This window comes from Salvelinus sp. IW2-2015, linkage group LG37 (assembly GCF_002910315.2).
Source record: "Salvelinus sp. IW2-2015 linkage group LG37, ASM291031v2, whole genome shotgun sequence".
Classification (NCBI taxonomy): domain Eukaryota; kingdom Metazoa; phylum Chordata; class Actinopteri; order Salmoniformes; family Salmonidae; genus Salvelinus; species Salvelinus sp. IW2-2015.
This window is the reverse complement of record NC_036876.1, coordinates 11042263-11060705: the sequence shown is the minus strand read 5'-3', so window position 1 is coordinate 11060705 and position 18443 is coordinate 11042263. Positions and strand designations below refer to the sequence as shown.

Sequence of the window (18443 nt, the reverse complement as noted above, 5' to 3'; positions counted from 1 at the left end):
TATCATATAGACCAATGATAATGGCTTGACAGGTCTATGTTTGGAGCTGGTTGGGTGTCAAGGATTTGCATTCTTACAAATCATTTTTATTTCAAGCGAAATTAATCATTAAAGGGGCCATCTTGGATTGGTACATCCATTTTTGGACGTTTAAATTAATGATAKATAGCCACTGGTTCTTGAAGAACATAACTTATAAATGCCTCATGAGCTTTCCACTGGGCAGACACTGGTTCAATCAAGCTGTTTCCAATTCCAATTCCAATGGAATTACGATGAACCAACATGGAATAGACATCGAATTGACGTCTGTGCCCAGTGGGTTAGTTCCACTGTCATACCCCCATCAGTTGCGGTTGTTTAAATACCAGCTTGACCCTTTAATAAAATCCTTCAACGAGACTAACAACAGAGGCTTCCATTCTGGCATTATAAAGGTGGGAATGTTTATTGAGTGGAATTTGACCAACCAAACATCAAGCCAGACCATAATAGATCAAATGTACAGACATGAAGAGGCATCATATTTTGTTCACCATGAAACAGTGTACACTGAGTGTGCAAAACATTAAGAACACCTGCAGTTCTTGACACAAACCGGTGAACCTGGCACCTACTACCATACCCTGTTCAAAGGCACTTAAATATTTTGTCTTACCCATCCACCCTCTGAATGGTACACATACACAATCCATGTCTCAATTGTCTCAAGGCATAAAAATCATTCTTTAACCTGCATCATCCCCTTCATCTACACTGATTGAAATGTATTGAACAAGTGACATCAACAAGGGATCATAGCTTTCACCTGGATTCATCTGGTCAGTCTATGTCATGGAAAGAGCAGGTGTTCATAATGTTTTTACACTCAGTGTGTGACCAGAATAATACAGTAACATGCACTAGAATTGCAAGGAGTTTCTCATGTTCCTACAATGTGTGAATCTACCTGAAAGAGGCGTAATTCTATAGCCCCTGCTTTACAGTACCTACATTATCAGCATCCATCTAAAACAAGGTATCCCTTAATACATTTCCAAACAATAATTTATTACCAAATTGTTCATTAATCTTAACTGGCAATTGTTTTCCTTTTCATCACTTCTTGAAAATGTATACCCGCTAAACAGTACGGCATAGTCAGTAATTGTCACGTTCCTGACCTGTTTTCCTTTGTTTTGTATTTATTTTAGTTGGTCAGGGCGTGAGTTGGGTGGGTTGTGGTTGATTTTCTATGTTGGGATTTTGTGTTCGGCCTGGTATGATTCTCAATCAGAGACAGCTGTCAATCGTTGTCCCTGATTGAGAATCATACTTAGGCAGCCTGGGTTTCACTTGTGTTTTGTGGGTGTTTGTTCCTGTGGATGTTTTTTGTTGCCACACAGGACGGTTTCGGTTTTGTCACGTTGGTTGTTTTTGTATTTTGAAGTGTTTTGTTGACTTTCATTAAAAGAATGAACACTAACCACTCTGCGTTTTGGTCCACACCTTCTGTCAGCGAGGACAGCCGTAACAGAAATGATCAATAATACAATATCTATGACCATACAATTATTATACATCAGTTCTGGCATGAGAAATTACAGTTTTTTACAGTAAAAGTCCCTTGTTCATCAAGTAAGTTCCTGTTTGAACAGACCGTGAATCAAGCTTGGAAAGTGCTGGTGAGGGTTGGTCAGCCTCAGAGCTCACACAATGGTGGCCTTGTATATGTCAGTCTTGGAGTCTTTGTTCCCTTCTGATTGATCGTGGGTGTTGAGGGGCACCTGGGAGGTCTTCATTCGACTCTGGCACTGCCGGAGCTCAGCCGCGTACCCTTGGAAACTGACGCTGAGCTCCGAGTCCTCTCCGTGGGTGATGGTGACCTCCCTCACCTTCTCCTCCTCTTCCTCCAGGCACACTCCCTCCACGTCCATCACCTCCTGCAGCGCTGGCTGAGAGCGGAGTGCTCCAAGACACGGCGACCTCTTGTGGGAGCGGTCAAGAGCACATGCTCTTTGTCTTCTCTCTGGGAAGAGGGGAGTGATGGGAGAATCAGACAAGTTTTAACCACAGTGGTCAAACAAATCAAAAGCCCAGCTACAGTGTATGGAGGAGAGYTACCAATCTACCATAGCCTTGAGGCCTCAAACACAGCATGCATTGGTTAACATGTCAATGATTTACTGATGGGTTACTACAAAACACATGTTATGACTTGTCTACCACCTCCCTGGAAATGTACAAAGCATTCCAGACGATTTTATCATCTGTGTTATAATCAGTCTAAAGCAGTGACACAGGCCAGTGAAGGCCACCAGTTCTTTGCGTCTTGACCTACGCACATTTTTGGTGGTAGAGGACAAAAACAGTGGACAGGGGAGGGGTAGGGGAAGGGTTAAGAAACCCTCTGGAATAGCTTTTTCCATCTCCATTATGATAGAGCTCTGACCCTTGAAATGCAGTACGTCCATTGAACTGATCTCAGAGCAGTGACCTGTGGGTGACAAAGCATCAGGCTCAGAGTATTTGGCTTGATGGCTTCTGGCCCAGGATCAGTTCAGAACATTGTGCCCTATGAGCTAACAAAATGAAACCATCTCAAACATCAAAAGCTCTATGCATGCCATTCAGCTTGTCCACTTGGCTTCAAAAGAACAAACTGAAACAGTTTAACTGATTGGTTATTCATTAGATCAACTGTGTGCTGTACTGTACTACTGTCTACACCAGGGCTCTCCAACCCTGTTCCTGAAGAGCTACCGTCCTGTAGGTTTTCGCTCCAACCCTAATCTAGCGCACCTGATTCTAATAATTAGCTGGTTGATAAACTGAAACAGTTCAGTTAAAACTGAGGTTGGAGGGAAAACCTACAGGAGGGTAGCTCTCCAGGAACATTGTTGGAGAGACCTGGTCTACACTCTTAGAAAAATCTAGAACCTAAAGTGGTTCTTTGGCTGTCCCCATAGGAGAACCCTTTGAAGAACCCTTTTGGTCCCAGGTAAAACCCTTTGGAGGTCCATGTAGAACCCTTTCCACAGAGGGTTCTACATGGAACCAAAAGAGTTCTACATGGAACCAAAAAGGGTTTTACATGGAACCAAAAAACGGTTCTCCTATGGGGACAGCCGAAGAACCCTTTAGGAACCCTTTTTTCTAAGAGTGTAGACTTGTTGATGTCAACAAAACGTGGTGCTTGCCCACATACTGAGCCATGTTGCATTGATATGATGATACACTATTAAACAGGATTACATAATACAGAACTTTCTCAAAGGTGCATTTCTGGATCCAGATTGAAGTCTGTAGTCACAATGGAGCTGGATCACTATGACTGTTTCACATTTCTGTGCAGTTTTTAGCTGTATTCTTATCTTGACAAGTGTTTGACAAAAGTGAATATCGCAATGGAGAAAGAATATCTGACCTGAAGCCGGTGTACATAATGAGACGTCACATGATTAGAGGAAAGGGTTGGAGAGTGCGTTGACTCATACAGTTCCTCCGCGACACGTCTCTATTATATTGAGGATGCGTGAGGCGAGAGAGGCCAAAGMTAACCCTGAGTGGTAATTCTCCTCGTCAATCCTGCACTCAGTGACCCCCAGCTTTTCAACAGAAGTATCTAAGTGATTCATACACAGCACTCCAACACACACACCTTCTGACCTCCTACGTCTCTGATTCATCAGTCAAAGCAGTGTTATAAACACAGCCTCCACAGCATTCCCTTGTCACAGCTGAACACACAAACAGAACCTCTTTGCCAAGGGTAAGCCTACTTAACAAGTTGATGTGCACAATATTTTCTCATGAAGCAACAGTAACGATTTACTCTGACTACATATCCATAACGCATTTACTACACATCTATAAGCATTTCATGAACATGTTATAACAGGTCCAAACAGCATTACTAAAGGTTCATTAAAAATATCCTTACCATATCTATAGCGCATTCATGTCATGCTATGCAGAGCTCATAATTAGGTATCTTAATAGATACATCGTTACAATGACAGAGTAGGAGTGTCATCATTATGGCTGTTATCTAAAATGTGCTTATGCCATATCAGGGTGGGTGAATATTCCAAAAGGCCATGCTGATATGAAGGCTGTACTTGAGATTTTGTGTGACTGACCTACACACAATACCCCATAACGTCAAAGTGGAATTATGTTTTTAGACATTTTTACAAATTAATAAAAAATTAAAAGCTGAAATGTCTTCAGTCAATAAGTATTGAACCCCTTTGTTATGGCAAGCCTAAATAAGTTCAGGAGTAACAATTTGCTTAATAACAAGTCACATAAGTTGMATCGACGCACTCTGTGTGCAATAATAGTGTTTAACATGATTTTTGAATGACTACCTAATCTCTGTAACCCACACATTCAGATAATTCTAAGGTCGCTCAGTTGAGCAGTGAATTTCAAACACAGATTCAACCATAACGATCAAGGAGGTTTTCCAATGCCTCACAAAGAAGGGCACCTATTGGTAGATGGCTATAAATAAAAAAGCAGACATTTAATATCCCTTTTGAGCATTGTGAATTCATGAATTACACTTTGGATGGTGTATCAATACACCCAGTCACTACAAAGATACAGGCGTCCTTCTTACTCAGTTGCCAGAGAGGAWGGAAAGCGCTCAGGGATTTCACCATGAAGCTAATAGTGACTTTTAAACAGTTACAGAGTTTAATGGCTGTGATAGAAAACTGAGGATGGATCAACAGCATTGCAGTTACTCCACAATACTAACCTAATTGACAGAGTGAAAAAAAGGAAGCCTGTACAGAATACAAATATTCCAAAAGATGCATCCTGTTTGCAATAAGGCACTAAAGTAAAACTGCAAAAAAATACAAAGCACAAAGCAATATAACACATCACAGAGTACCACTCTTCATAATTTCAAGCATGGTAGTGGCTGCATCATGTTATGGGTATGCTTGTCATTTTTTAGGATAAAAATAAACAGAATAGAGCTAAGCAGAGGCAAAATCCTAGAGAAAAACCTGGTTCAGTCTGCTTTCCAACACTGGGAGACAAATTCACCTTTCAGCACAAGGCCAAATATACACTGGAGTTGCTAAGCAAGACGACATAGCCCGGATAATACCTGCCAGTCTGCACAGCGCGATATCAGCCCTGAGCATATCTGACTGCTTTTTTCACTACATCACCGGATTCCTGCCGCAAGCTCTGGACCATTACACCGGATCATCGTGCTAGCTAGCCGCTACCGAGTGGCTATTGTGGCTAACGCCCTTGTCCAGAAGCAAGCACCAGTTAGCGTCGAGCTAGCCTCGAGCTAGGCCCATCTCCCGGCTAGAAAACGAAGTACACCAACTACAATACCTCTCTTGCCAATTGGCCTGGACCCTTTATCGACACTGAGCCCCGCCGATCCATCACGACTGGTCTGCTGGTCTGCTGACGTAATTCGGCCGATGTGCTCTCAACCGGCCTCTGCATCGTGGATGTCGGTGAAGATCCATCTGCTCTCCCCGGCCCGCTAGCTTTTCTGAACGCCGTGTCTCCCGCTCGCCTATCATAGTAACGACTACCGAACGGCTCCCCATCTATTGCTGCTCATTGAACCCTATGATCACACGGTTACACAGCTGATGCCTGCTGGACTGTTCATTAACACTGTACTTCATTTTGTTTCTTGCGGCCCTAGCCTCGAACTCAGGCCCTGTGTTCTGACCCTCTCTGCCCATTCGTCGCCATTTACCCGTTGTTGTTGTCTTAGCTGTTTACCCGTTGTTGTCTTACCCGTTGTTGTCTTAGCTCTCCCAATCAACACCTGTGATGGCTTTAATGCCTCTCTCTAATGTCAATATGCCTTGTATACTGTTGTTTAGGGTAGCTCTCATTGTTTTATTTTACTGCGGAGCCCCTAGTCCCGCTCAACATGCCTCAGATAGCTCCYTTGTCCCAMCCCCCACACATGCAGAGACCGCACCTAGCTTAACTGGCGCCTCCAGAGATGCAGCCTCTCTCATCGTCACTCAATGCCAGGTTTACCTCCACTGAATCTGCTCCTTTTATTCTCTGTTCCCAACGCACTAGATGACCAGTTCTTATAGCCTTTAGCCGTACCCTCGTCCTACTCCTCCTCTGTTCCTCTGGTGATGTAGAGGTTAACCCAGGCCCTGTGTGTCCCCAGGCGCTCTCATTTGTTGACTTGACTGTAACTGTAAAAGCCTTGGGTTCATGCATGTTAACATTAGAAGCCTCCTCTCTAAGTTTGCTTTATTCACTGCTTTAGCACACTCCGCCAACCTTGATGTTCTAGCCGTGTCTGAATCCTGGCTTAGGAARGCCACCAAAAATTCTGAAATTTCCATCCCCAATTACACATTTTTTCATCAAGATAAAACTGCTAAAGGGGGCGGAGTTTCAATCTACTGTAGAGATAGCCTGCAGAGTTCTGTCATACTATCCAGGTCTATGCCCAAACAGTTCGAGCTTCTACTTTTAAAAATCCATCTCTCCAGAAATAAGTCCCTCACTGTTGCCGCTTGTTATAGACCCCCCTCAGCTCTCAGCTGTGCCCTGGACACCATATGTGAATTGATTGCCCCCCATCTATCGTCAGAGTTTGTACTGTTAGSTGACCTAAACTGGGATATGCTTAACACCCCGGCCGTCCTACAATCAATCTCACACAAATTATCAAGGAACCTACCAGGTACAACCCCAAATCTGTAAACATGGGCACCGTCATAGATATCATCCTGACCAACTTGTCCTCTAAATACACTTCTGCTGTTTTCAACCAGGATCTCAGCAATCACTGCCTCATTGCCTGCATCTGTTATGGGTCCGCGGTCAAACGACCACCCCTCATCACTGTCAAACGCTCCATAAAACACTTCTGCGAGCAGGCCTTTCTAATCGACCTGGCCAGGGTATCCTGGAAGGATATTGACCTCATCCCGTCAGTAGAGGATGCCTGGTTGTTCTTTAAAAGTGCTTTCCTCACCGTCTTAAATAAGCATGCCCCTTTCAAAAAATGTTTACCTAAGAACAGATATAGCCCTTGGTTCACTCCAGACTTGACTGCCCTTGACCAGCACAAAAACATCCTATGGCATACTGCACTAGCATCGAATAGTCCCCGCGATATGCAACTTTTCAGGGAAGTCAGGAACCAATATACACAGTCAGTTAGGAAAGCAAAGGCTAGCTTTTTCAAACAGAAAGTTGCATCCTGCAGCACTAATTCCAAAAMGTTTTGGGACACTGTAAAGTCCATGGAGAATAAGAACACCTCCTCCCAGCTGCCCACTGCACTGAGGCTAGGAAACACTGTCACCAACGATAATCGAGAATTTCAATAAGCATTTCTCTACGGCTGGCCATGCTTTCCACTTGGCTACCCCAACCACGGCCAACAGCTCTGCACCCCCGCAGCAACTGGCCCAAGCCCCCCCTGCTTCTCCTTCACCCAAATCCAGACAGCTGATGTTCTGAAAGAGCTGCAAAATCTGATCCCTACAAATCAGCTGGGCTAGACAATCTGGACCTTCTCTTCCTATAATTATCTGCTGCCATTGTTGCAACCCCTATTACTAGTCTGTTCAACCTCTCTTTCGTATCGTCTGAGATTCCTAAAGATTGGAAAGCAGCTGCAGTCATCCCCCTCTTCAAAGGGGGAGACACTCTAGACCCAAACTGTTACAGACCTATATCCATTCTGCCCTGCCTTTCTAAAGTCTTCGAAAGCCAAGTGAACAAACTGATCACCGACCATTTCGAATCACACCGTACCTTCTCCGCTATGCAATCCGGTTTCCGAGCTGGTCACGGGTGCACCTCAGCCACGCTCAAGGTATCATAACCGCCATCGATAAAAGACAGTACTCTGCAGCCATCTTCATCGACCTGGCCAAGGCTTTCGACTCTGTCAATCACAGTATWCTTATCGGCAGACTCAACAGCCTTGGTTTCTCTAATGACTGCCTCGCCTGGTTCACCATCTACTTCTCAGATACAGTTCAGTGTGTCGAATCGGAGGGCCTGTTGTCCGGACCTCTGGCAGTCTCTATGGGGGTGACACAGGGTTCAATTCTCGGGACGACTCTTTTCTCTGTATATATCAATGATGTCGCTCTTGCTGCGGGTGATTCCCTGATCCACCTCTACGCAGACGACACCATTCTGTATACATCTGGCCCTTCGTTGGACACTGTGTTAACTAACCTCCAAACGAGCTTGAATGCCATACAACACTCCTTCCGTGGCCTCCAACTGCTCTTAAATKCAAGTAAAACTAAATGCATGCTCTTCAACCGATCGCTGCCCGCACCCGCCCGTCCGTCCAGTATCACTACTCTGGACGGTTCTGACTTAGAATATGTGGACAACTACAAATACCTAGGTGTCTAGCTAGACTGTAAACTCTCCTTCCAGACTCATATTAAACATCTCCAATCCAAAATTAAATCTAGAATTGGCTTCTTATTTCACAACAAAGCCTCCTTCACTCATGCTGCCAAACATACACTCGTAAAACTGACTATCCTACCGATCCTTGACTTCGGCGATTTATTCGGTCATTTACAAAATAGCCTCCAACACTCTACTCAGCAAATTGGAKGCAGTCTATCATAGTGCCATTAGTTTTGTCACCAAAGGCCCATATACTACCCACCACTGCGACCTGTATGCTCTCGTTGGCTGGTCCTTGCTACATATTYGTCGCCARACCCACTGGCTCCAGGTCATCTATAAGTCTTTGCTAGGTAAAGCTCCGCCTTATCTCAGTTCACTGGTCACCATAGCAACACCCACCCGTAGCACATGCTCCAGCAGGTATATTTCACTGGTCATCTCCAAAGCCAACACCTACTTTGGCCGCCTTTCATTCCAGTTCTCTGCTGCCAATGACTGGAACGAATTSCAAAAATCACTGAAGTTGGAGACTTATATCTCCCTCACAAACTTTAAGCATCAGCTGTCAGAGCAGCTTACCGATTGCTGCAGCTGTACACAGCCCATCTGTAAATAGCCCATTTAACCAACTACCTACCTCATCCCCATATTTGTTTTTGTTTTTCTGCTCTTTTGCACACCAATATTTCTACTTGCACATCCTCATCTGCACATCTATCACTCCAGTGCTAATTGCTAAATTGTAATTACTTCACCACTATGGCCTATTTATTGCCTTACATCCTTACTTCATTTGCACACACTGTATACAGATTTTTCGATTGTGTTATTGAGTGTACTTTTGTTTATCCCATGTGTAACTCTGTGTTGTTGTTTTTGTCGCACTGCTTGGCCAGGTCGCAGTTGTAAATGAGAACTTGTTCTCAACTGGCCTATCTGGTTAAATAAAGGTGAAATACATATTTATTTATTTTTATCCAGCCCAGGTGCAATTTAGCAGTGTATGTGCAAAGTGTTAGACTGATCCAAGGAACCATTGTATTTATGTTCAAAGTGTTGCCTCAAGACTTCCCAAATGTGCCTAATTTGTTTATTAATAACTTTTCATATTCAAAACTGTGCACTCTCCTCAAACAATAGCATGTTATTAGTTCAGTGTAATAGCTACTGTATACTGGACAGTGCAGTTAGATTAACAAGAATCTAAGCTTTCTGCTAATATCAGATATGTCTATGTCCTGGGAAATTTTCTTGTTACTTACAACCTCTTGCTAATCGCATTAGCCTACATTAGCTCAACCGACCCGCAGTGGACCCACCAATCCTGACGAAGTTAACAGAATAATGTGCAAATATCATACAATCAAATCAAATCAAATTGTATTTGTCACATGTGCCGAATACAACAGGTCTAGCTAGACCTTACAGTAAAATGCTTACTTACAAGCCCTAACCAACAATGCAGTTTAAAAAAATTACGAATAAGAAATAAAAGTAACAAATAATTAAAGAGAAGCAGTAAAATAACAATAGCGAGGCTATATACAGGGAGGACCGGTACAGAGTCAATGTGTGGGGGCACCGGTTAGTCGAGGTAATTGAGGTAATATGTACATGTAGGTAGACTATGCATTGATAATAACAGGAGTAGCAGGAGTGTAAAAGTGGGGGGCAATCCAAATAGTCTGAGTAGCATTTGATTAGATGTTCAGTAGTCTTATGGCTTAGGGGAAGAAGCTGTTTAGAAGCCTCTTGGACCTAGACTATTTTGTATAGATTGTTGACAAAAAATTACAATTTAATGCATTTTAATCCCGCTTTGTAACACAACAAAGAGTGGAAAAAGTCAAGTGGTGTGAATACATTCCTAAAATACGATTGAAGTGGTCTGGAATAAACATTCTCTCATTACAGTAGGCCTATTTGAGTTGAGAGGTATAATTTCTGTCTTGGCACTGTTCGTAACATGAGCCTGTGCTGGCTGGCTGTCGGGTTCTTGTCCGTCAATGGGCCATGGCACCAGACTCGCCTAGACAGACCATTTCTGCCCAGGGCCATTTTGGAACAGAACCAGCTGCACAGCTCACTAAGGCAAGCTGAGATCAGCCACAAGGCCCCCTGGTTTCCACCAGATGGATGATAAGACTGATTCAGGGTCAGCTGTAGCCAGCTTTCAGGTGTGTCATTCAGACAGATGGAGAAGACAGTGAGATATAACGTGAGGCTAAAGGATCATTGAGCCACTAGGTCCCTCAGGCAAGAATTCTGAATCAGTGTAAGCTAATACATTTTCATTTTGTTGTTAAAAAGCAGCTGCATTGAGGTGAATACTAAGCCTAACCTTGTGCCTAAGTGGTCGATTGCATTTTAAAGTATAAAAGCTTTTCTAAATTCCAGATGCAAAAACTTGTGTGAGAGGCCAATGACATCACAAAGCCTAATACTATACACCTGCACTTGATATGATAAATACAGTGAAAACAGGATATCCCAAACATGGGTAACGTGAAATGGGAGGAAGTCTAATTTTATGTATTTATGTATTGGTTCTTTGCTATGACTAGAAAGTGGAACAGGTTTGGGCTAATCCTRAAATGCCCTAGTATGGCAGATGACGTTGATGCAATGCATGGTAGTGGAACAACAGTTTAACTATATACTGTCGCCCTCTGGTGGACTAAAGCATTAATTAGAAAGCAATTAGCAATACATGATTATCTGACCAGGCGCACCACCATCATTTGATTTTACACGGAAAGCAAAAACAATCATTAAAATAGATAACAGCTGATATCTTTTAGATATTAAAATGGTAAATGAATCTCAACACATCACACTCATAAGGGCATATTGGTTGTTATTTCACATCAGGTGGAGTGACCCTAGCAGACCAGTGTTTTGTTTTCAACATGAGTTTACGTTAACGTTGTAGTCAGGGATTGAATTGGGATATCCTATAGGAGCTGACCCCAGAACCACTAAGTCTGAGTGCCAGTCTGTTGATGCCATCATGCCAACTCCCTGTCACACTCATTGTCATGCATACATGTTAGGCTTGACTGACAGCAATGGAGTAGGCAAGAGCACAAACAGATCTGGGACCAGGCTAAGAATCACTAGCTTTTTCATCCTTAACTAAATTAGTTCATTAACCACTAACTCAAAGTGGAGGTGAACTCCGTTCCACTCCTCTAAGTAAACCCCAGGGAACATAGACCCTATGCTGCTGTGTCAGTTTGTCCTCTTTAAGGGTTAAAGGTTTTTAATTACACGACCATGATAACGTGACAGAAAAATGTTTCCTTTCAGATGTAGAGAGAGAGAGAGAGAGAGAGAGAGAGAGAGAGAGAGAGAGAGAGAGAGAGAGAGAGAGAGAGAGAGAGAGAGAGAGAGAGCAATAGTTTCTCTCTGCAGCAAAACAGTCAACTCATGCAAGTTGGACACGTTACCATGGTTTCCAAGGTGGAAGAGACAGGCTGATGCGCTTAGCAACCAGAACAGAAGAGCAGAGAGAAACTTACTGCATGGCTTATGCTAACCTCTAATATCGACTTGTGTACACATATCACAGTACATATATCTATTGACGGAGCTATTGAGAAAAAGCCAGGGCTAGACATGTTGTGTCCACCTGAGTGATGGCCTCTGTATACTTTGAAGTAATCCTTCCTCGGAGCTGCAGGACTGGGTTCAAATAGAATTTGTTTTCTTTCAAATACATTCAGCGAGTGATTGAGCCTGCCAGGAGTGCTAGATGGACAAGGTTTGCACTTTATTCCATTGGTTCCATTGCGCCAGACAAGCTCAATCAAGTGCAAGTATTTTAAACAAAACAAATGCTGTTGGAGACAGTACTTAAAATAGTCCATGTAAAAAAAAAAAAAATTCTAGCCATCTCTTTATTCCTTTTTTAACTGTACTGATCTTCAAACAGCACAGCTGGATAAGGCTTCCTTTTAAGTTGGGACATCAAAGTGTGTTGTTATTACTCTAATATGGCTTTTGAACACAGGTGAGACAAGACTGCAGTGAAATGACACAGCTAAACTGGTTGTCTTGTGACAACAATAAATAACTGTGGCGGATAATGTTGGTGATTATGATGGATGCCCTGCCCACCACAATCAACTGTTCATTCTGTTTTGACAGACTTACCCACCCCAATAGAGATAGTGAATGATATACAGTTGACTCCAGATAAATGCAACAGCTTGGGACTGTTGTGGTAGATGTAATTTAATTGGAAATTGTAAAACTGCACTTATCGGGAGTTAGTTGACTGCATTCACAAACTTATCAGGCTCACCGTGACTATCAATCTGACTTACTACGTAGTGGAGAACTAGAAACTGACCAGTTGGTAAGGGTGTATGGACAATGAAATCAGGACTGATACAGCTCTTCACTGCTCATAGAGAAAGCATTATGCATTAGCTGAGGTACATTAGTGAAAGCAATAAAAAGTCCAGTGTTGCAAAATTCCAGTAACTTTCCCAAAATTCTCAGGTTTTCCAGAAATCCTGGTTGGAAGATTCCTGGAATCAGGAAGGAAGAAGCCGGAAAGCTGGGAGTCTTACAACTGGAAAACCTAGGAATTATGGGAAAGTTACAGACATTTTGCAATCCCTTAGAAAGACAGACTAAAACAAGAAAGACAAAACAGGCAGAATTACACACAAACGCCACCGAATGACCTCTCACTACAGACACAACAATCAGAACTACACACAAACAAGTCAGAATTACTCTGACACAGATGCCACAAGCTTCCCAGAAGGGCATAGACAAAGCAGCTACCATGCAAGCACAGGTCAGGGAGACAAACTAAATGACAGAGATGTATGTAGTGTTAGGGGAAGTTGGGGAAGAAGAGGCATGGAGTGGCAACTGAATTTGAGATCACAAACGTGTAAAAAGACAGATGATGTGATTCCAGGTTTAACATTTATTAGATCTAATCAAGCACAGATACAGAATGAATTGTCATGATCATCTACAACAGGCATCTACAGAGAGAGAGGATAATTCCAGACAGTGTGACACGCAATTCAACAACGATACCGTTCATTTCAAAAGGACCTCTATCATTACTGTTTTTTTCATCAAGGACTCTATAATTATCAACATATTGTGAAGAAACTGGTTCAGTTTTCCTTTTATGTATTACCAGAAAAAAATCTGAGCAAAATTGTTGAATTGCATTGCATTAGAGGATGGGATGGAAGTAAATACAGCTTTTCGATTAAAAAAGTACAGGCAGGTTGAACAATCATGATCATCTTTATAAAAAATAGAAAATAAAAAATCATAACGCTTTGGTTACGTTTTATCTTGTCTGTAACTATGTTTTGGGTTTAGGACCTTACTCCAATTATACATTCATAATGCCAGCATTGAGCATTTTATTAACATGAAAGGCTGTGACTCATTGAAATCTATTCCAGGTTCTCTATTTGAATCAATCAAACAATTCACACTTGCATGGTAATTGTAGCTCACTACAATTGGTTGCTGTCAAATTATAGTATGTCTATTTTTCATGTATTGTAATGACAACTGTCATGTTGAGTATTACAGCATTACAGTAAGTAGGCATTATGAAACAAGTTTTTATTCACCTGCATCCTCATATAACCTCTGTGGTACAACAATATGAACCTTTCTAAGGTTTACTATCACCTCAAGTCTCAGTTAAGTTGTAAAACCCATCAGTTCAGTGGTGTGTGAATATAAATGTCATTCATTTCAAATATATACATCACTATTTACAATTGAGCTGAACTTACTATTGAAAGTGACCACATAAACAATGCTATCTATGTTCATTAGAAAATATTCAAAGGAGTAAAAATGACTGGGGTACTACTGAGAGAGAATACATTTTCAGTTGTAAATAAAGTGCATTGAAGTCAGTATAAAAGGAGTTGTCGTTGGTCAGGTCACCCTCAGACACACACACAATCACACACTCTCTGTCTCTCACACACACACAAACACATACACGCACACACACACCAACACACTTATGCATAGTCACACTGTGGAAATACCTGAGCTTGACTGGCCATTCCCACCACCATCATGGAAGGAGTGGGCGCAGGGTGAAGGAGGGATGAAGTTTCCCTCGGGCAGGCTGCCCTCGTGGGACAGCAGCGCAGGGGCCAACAAGGTGCTATTGGGGCTGGTGATGTCTCCCTCGCCCACCAGGGTCAGGTCAGCGTGGGTGTCTTCCTCCAGCGTCCTGAGGGCCGGGCCTCTAGACTCCGAGGGGCGGGGGATGGGTGAGAGGGCGGCGCTGAAGGGGGGGACGGGGCGGCGGGGTGGGGGCAGTAGTGCCCGGCGCCCCGCAGCAGAATGGGAATGTCCGTTGCTGCTGAGGGAGGAGTCCAGGCTCTCAGAGCGCAGGCTGGCGTTGAGGGGGCCGCGGGCGGGGGCACCGCCAACCCCGTTCTCCCTACCAGGCCCCTGGCCCTGTTTGACGGAGGTGGGGGTGGAGCAGGCCATGTCTAGGGAGGCAGTGGAGGGGGAGCCAGAGGTTAACCGCAAGAAGTCAGGTAACTCCAGGTCCTCTTTGTTCAGGAGGCCTCTCTGGTCATTTCTCCGGTTGCTCTGCGCCCGGCTCAGGAGCTCAAAGAATTCTAAAGAGAGAGAAAGCAGTAGAGTTACTTCATAATCATAAAACTAGGGTTGTAGGCCGTGACGGGGAGAACCATGGGGCGGAGCACAATTGACCCAGTGTCGCCCGGGTTAGGGGAGGGTTTGGCCGGCAGGGATGTCCTTGTCCCATCGCACACTAGCGACTCCTGTGGCGGGCCGGGCGCAGTGCACACTGACACGGTAGCCAGGTGTACGTGTTTCCTCCGACACATTGGTGCGGCTGGCTTCCGGGTTAAGTGTGCATTGTGTCAAGAAGCAGTGCGGCTTGGTTGGGTTGTGTTTCGGAGGACGCACGGCTCTCGACCTTCGCCTCTCCCAAGTCCGTAAGGGAGTTGCAGCGATGAGACAAGACTGTAACTACCAATTGGATACCACGAAATTGGGGAGAAAAAAGGGGTATAAAAAAAAGGGAAGAAATAAATATATAATAATACGGTTGCAAAATTCCGGTAACTTTCCCAAAAAATGTTTTCCAGAAAGGAAAGTTACCATCATTTTGCAACCCTATCTAAAACCCTCCCAAAAAACGAGAAAAGATGTCAAATAAAAAGGGAATTAGATAATTTAACATGCACAGTACACAGTCCCAAGCTGCACTGACAGATAACCATGAAGGTTGAAGGCTTCTTTCACAGCTGGTGTTAGTGACGCGGCGAAGCAAAGCTCAGAGAAGCAACAGAACGTTAGAAAGAGAGGGGGATTTACCTTCAGCTTCATCTATATTAATCTTTTTCGGCTTTCTCTTTTCCGCAGGGAGCGACGGATCTGGTCCGCTTGCCTTTCCTGACGACCTGTCATCTCCCTGCAGACGCAACAATAACAACGCACTCCATTAAGGGGGTGAGGGAGGAGGTTGTGCATGCCCTGTACTAACACCACTACAACACATCCTGGGTAGATTGACTTAAGTGTTCGCACCTGTGCCCCTGTTATTAACTATAGGAAACACAAAAAACAACCATAAAACACGAGCGTGTGGTTTCTTTGATGCTTGTTGTTTCTTTTTACGCTTCTTTTGTGCTTAGTAAATCAGATGAATGTAATATCCCTAGGAGACAAGGTCGGATCGCAACTACAAAGGTGACCTGGAGGCTGAACTATAAAGTGGGAGGTCAGCCAGTGTTCAAGTCAGCTACAGCCAGCATTTAAGGAAGAAACAACATGACAAAGAGCCAGGAACAAAGTAGAGTAGAGCACTTGAGCAATTATTATGTGACATTAAATTGTTAAGAAGCAGCATAGCAGGGGAGTTACAGCACACTTAGAAATTCAAGGATACTTGAGAAAGTGAAAACGGGGATAAAAGGAGGAGGATGATGGTGGTCTCCTTACTGTTGCAGAAAGACTCTTGGTGGTCAATGATGGCAGATGTGCTTTCAAGGAGCCTGACTTGGACTTAGAGTCTATAGAGAGAAAAAAAACAACAGTGAGGTAAATAGGAGCCAATGAACCATCCCACATGTCCTCCATCACTCTGATATCTTTGTTTATCACTGGAAGTCAGTGGGGACAAAACAGGACATTGATTACAAGAGCTGTTTGAATTCCTGGAAACAGACAGGCTGAAGTGCCAGTCCAACATTGGAGGAATTGGATTGGATTTCTCAAGCCACTATCTTGGTGGCTGTTTGGGGGGTTTGAGTGTCAGTGCTGTATAGCCAACTAATGTTTGTTCGTTTGTCATGCCAAATCAATGACCATAGGACTTGGCAAGACAAACAGATCTGGGATCAGGCTAGGTCACTGTAGGCGTTATCTCTGAGATGGAATGTTGGCTTACTTCATTATCTGTCTCTCATCTGCGTTTTAGTGCATGTTTTGGTGTTCGGTGTGATGGGCTGTCTTACCTTTCCCTGAGGCAACAGGGTCTGCTCTCTCCAATACCACACGCAGGCCGTCCAGACTGGATATGGGCGCCCCCAGGTCTAGGGGCTCCGTTTCTCCACTCTGTCAAAACACAACACAAAGTTTTAGCAGTCGTCATGCTCATAGGGGGCACATGGCACCTCAGATTTGTCCTGTTTATATACACTATATATACAAAAGTATGTGGACACCCRTTCAAATTAGACTCTGGAGCAGTGGAAACGCGTTCTCTGAAGTGATGAATCACGCTTCACCGTCGGGCAGTCCAACGGACTAATCTGGGTTTGGCGGATGCCAGGAGAATGCTACTTGCCCCAATGCATAGTGCCAACTTTAAAGTTGGAATAATGGTATGGGGCTGTTTTTCATGGTTTGGGCTAGGCCCCTTAGTTCCAGTGAAGGGAAATCTTAAAGCTACAGCATACAATGACATTCTAGACGATTCTATGCTTTCAACTTTGCGGCAAAAGTTTGTGGAAGGCCCTTTCCTGTTTCAGCATGACAATGCCCCCATAACACAAAGTGAGGTCCATACAGAAATGGTTTGTCAAAATTGATGTGGAAGAACTTGACTGGCCTGCACAGAGCCCTGACCTCAACTCCATCAAACACTTTTGGGATGAATGGGAATGCCGACTGCGAGCCAGGCCTAATCCCCCAGCATCAGTGCCCAACCTCACTAATGCTCTTGTGGCTAAATAGAAGCAAGTCCCGGCAGCAATGTTCCAACATCTAGTGGAAAGTCTTCTCGGTAGAGTGGAGGCTGTTATAACAGCAAAAGGGGGACCAACTCCATATTAATGCCAATGAAATGAAATGTCTACATACATTTAGTCATGTAGTGTATWTTTTTTTTTGTTTTTTTCTCTGTAATACTACTAGCCACAGCAAATTTATGGTGTTGACTTTAGCTAGCCCAAATAGGTTCACAATCTCCCAACCTCATAACTAGCTACCAAGAAGCCATTTCAGGCTATCAATCAAGTTCGAGTATCTAGCWTGTCTATCTTAGCTGGCATACCTGCTGGCAAGGTTGGTAGACTTTAGAAAAGCAAGCAATATCTAAATGTACTCACATTCCTTTCTATCTTTTACCCAGATTTGAGCAGAGAAGCATATTTAGTTCCTTTAAAAAAAATAACCAGCAGTCAGGATGATAGAGACAGCTGAAGAGGTATGCTTAGCTATGCAGAAAAATATACATATTTTTTACATAGAATTAAGCATAATGATTATGGCTCTAGATTGCAGGAAAAAGCTGCCCGCATTCGGACTACCCCCCAGCTATCCTCACATACTAGGTGCATGACGTTCCTGTGTTTTAGCATGTTAGTTTGCATGCATTTTAGCCTATTGGCATGTTTCCATCGATTTCGTCACATGACCATGATGACATACTGACATGTCAGACAGACAAGTTGCTACTTTAGCGTATCGTCACAACTTCTGTGTACTTTCATTAACTATGTAAGATATGGACGCCTTCGCTCCATTTAGAATGTGGCTTTCAGCTTACTGTGTAATCAGTA

At 43.5% G+C, this 18443-nt stretch overlaps 1 protein-coding gene across 4 annotated transcripts in view; it reads right to left on the bottom strand.

Annotated features, from left to right (window-relative positions):
• Window positions 1-429: 429 nt before the first annotated feature.
• Window positions 430-18443, bottom strand: part of LOC111960249 (regulator of G-protein signaling 12) — a 74993-nt gene continuing 56979 nt past the window's right edge. For 3 of the 4 annotated variants that reach the window (XM_023982167.2, XM_023982168.2, XM_023982169.2), the window contains exons 14-17: window positions 16896-16995; window positions 16381-16451; window positions 15754-15850; window positions 13317-15029 (exon numbers count right to left, since the gene is read on the bottom strand). In XM_023982167.2, coding sequence (XP_023837935.1) covers window positions 14425-15029; window positions 15754-15850; window positions 16381-16451; window positions 16896-16995 — 873 coding nt within the window. In that variant the 3' untranslated portion in view covers window positions 13317-14424. Of the gene's footprint in view, window positions 2009-13316; window positions 15030-15753; window positions 15851-16380; window positions 16452-16895; window positions 16996-18443 lie in introns of those variants that run through there. The other variant, XM_023982166.2, reaches the window with a different exon arrangement.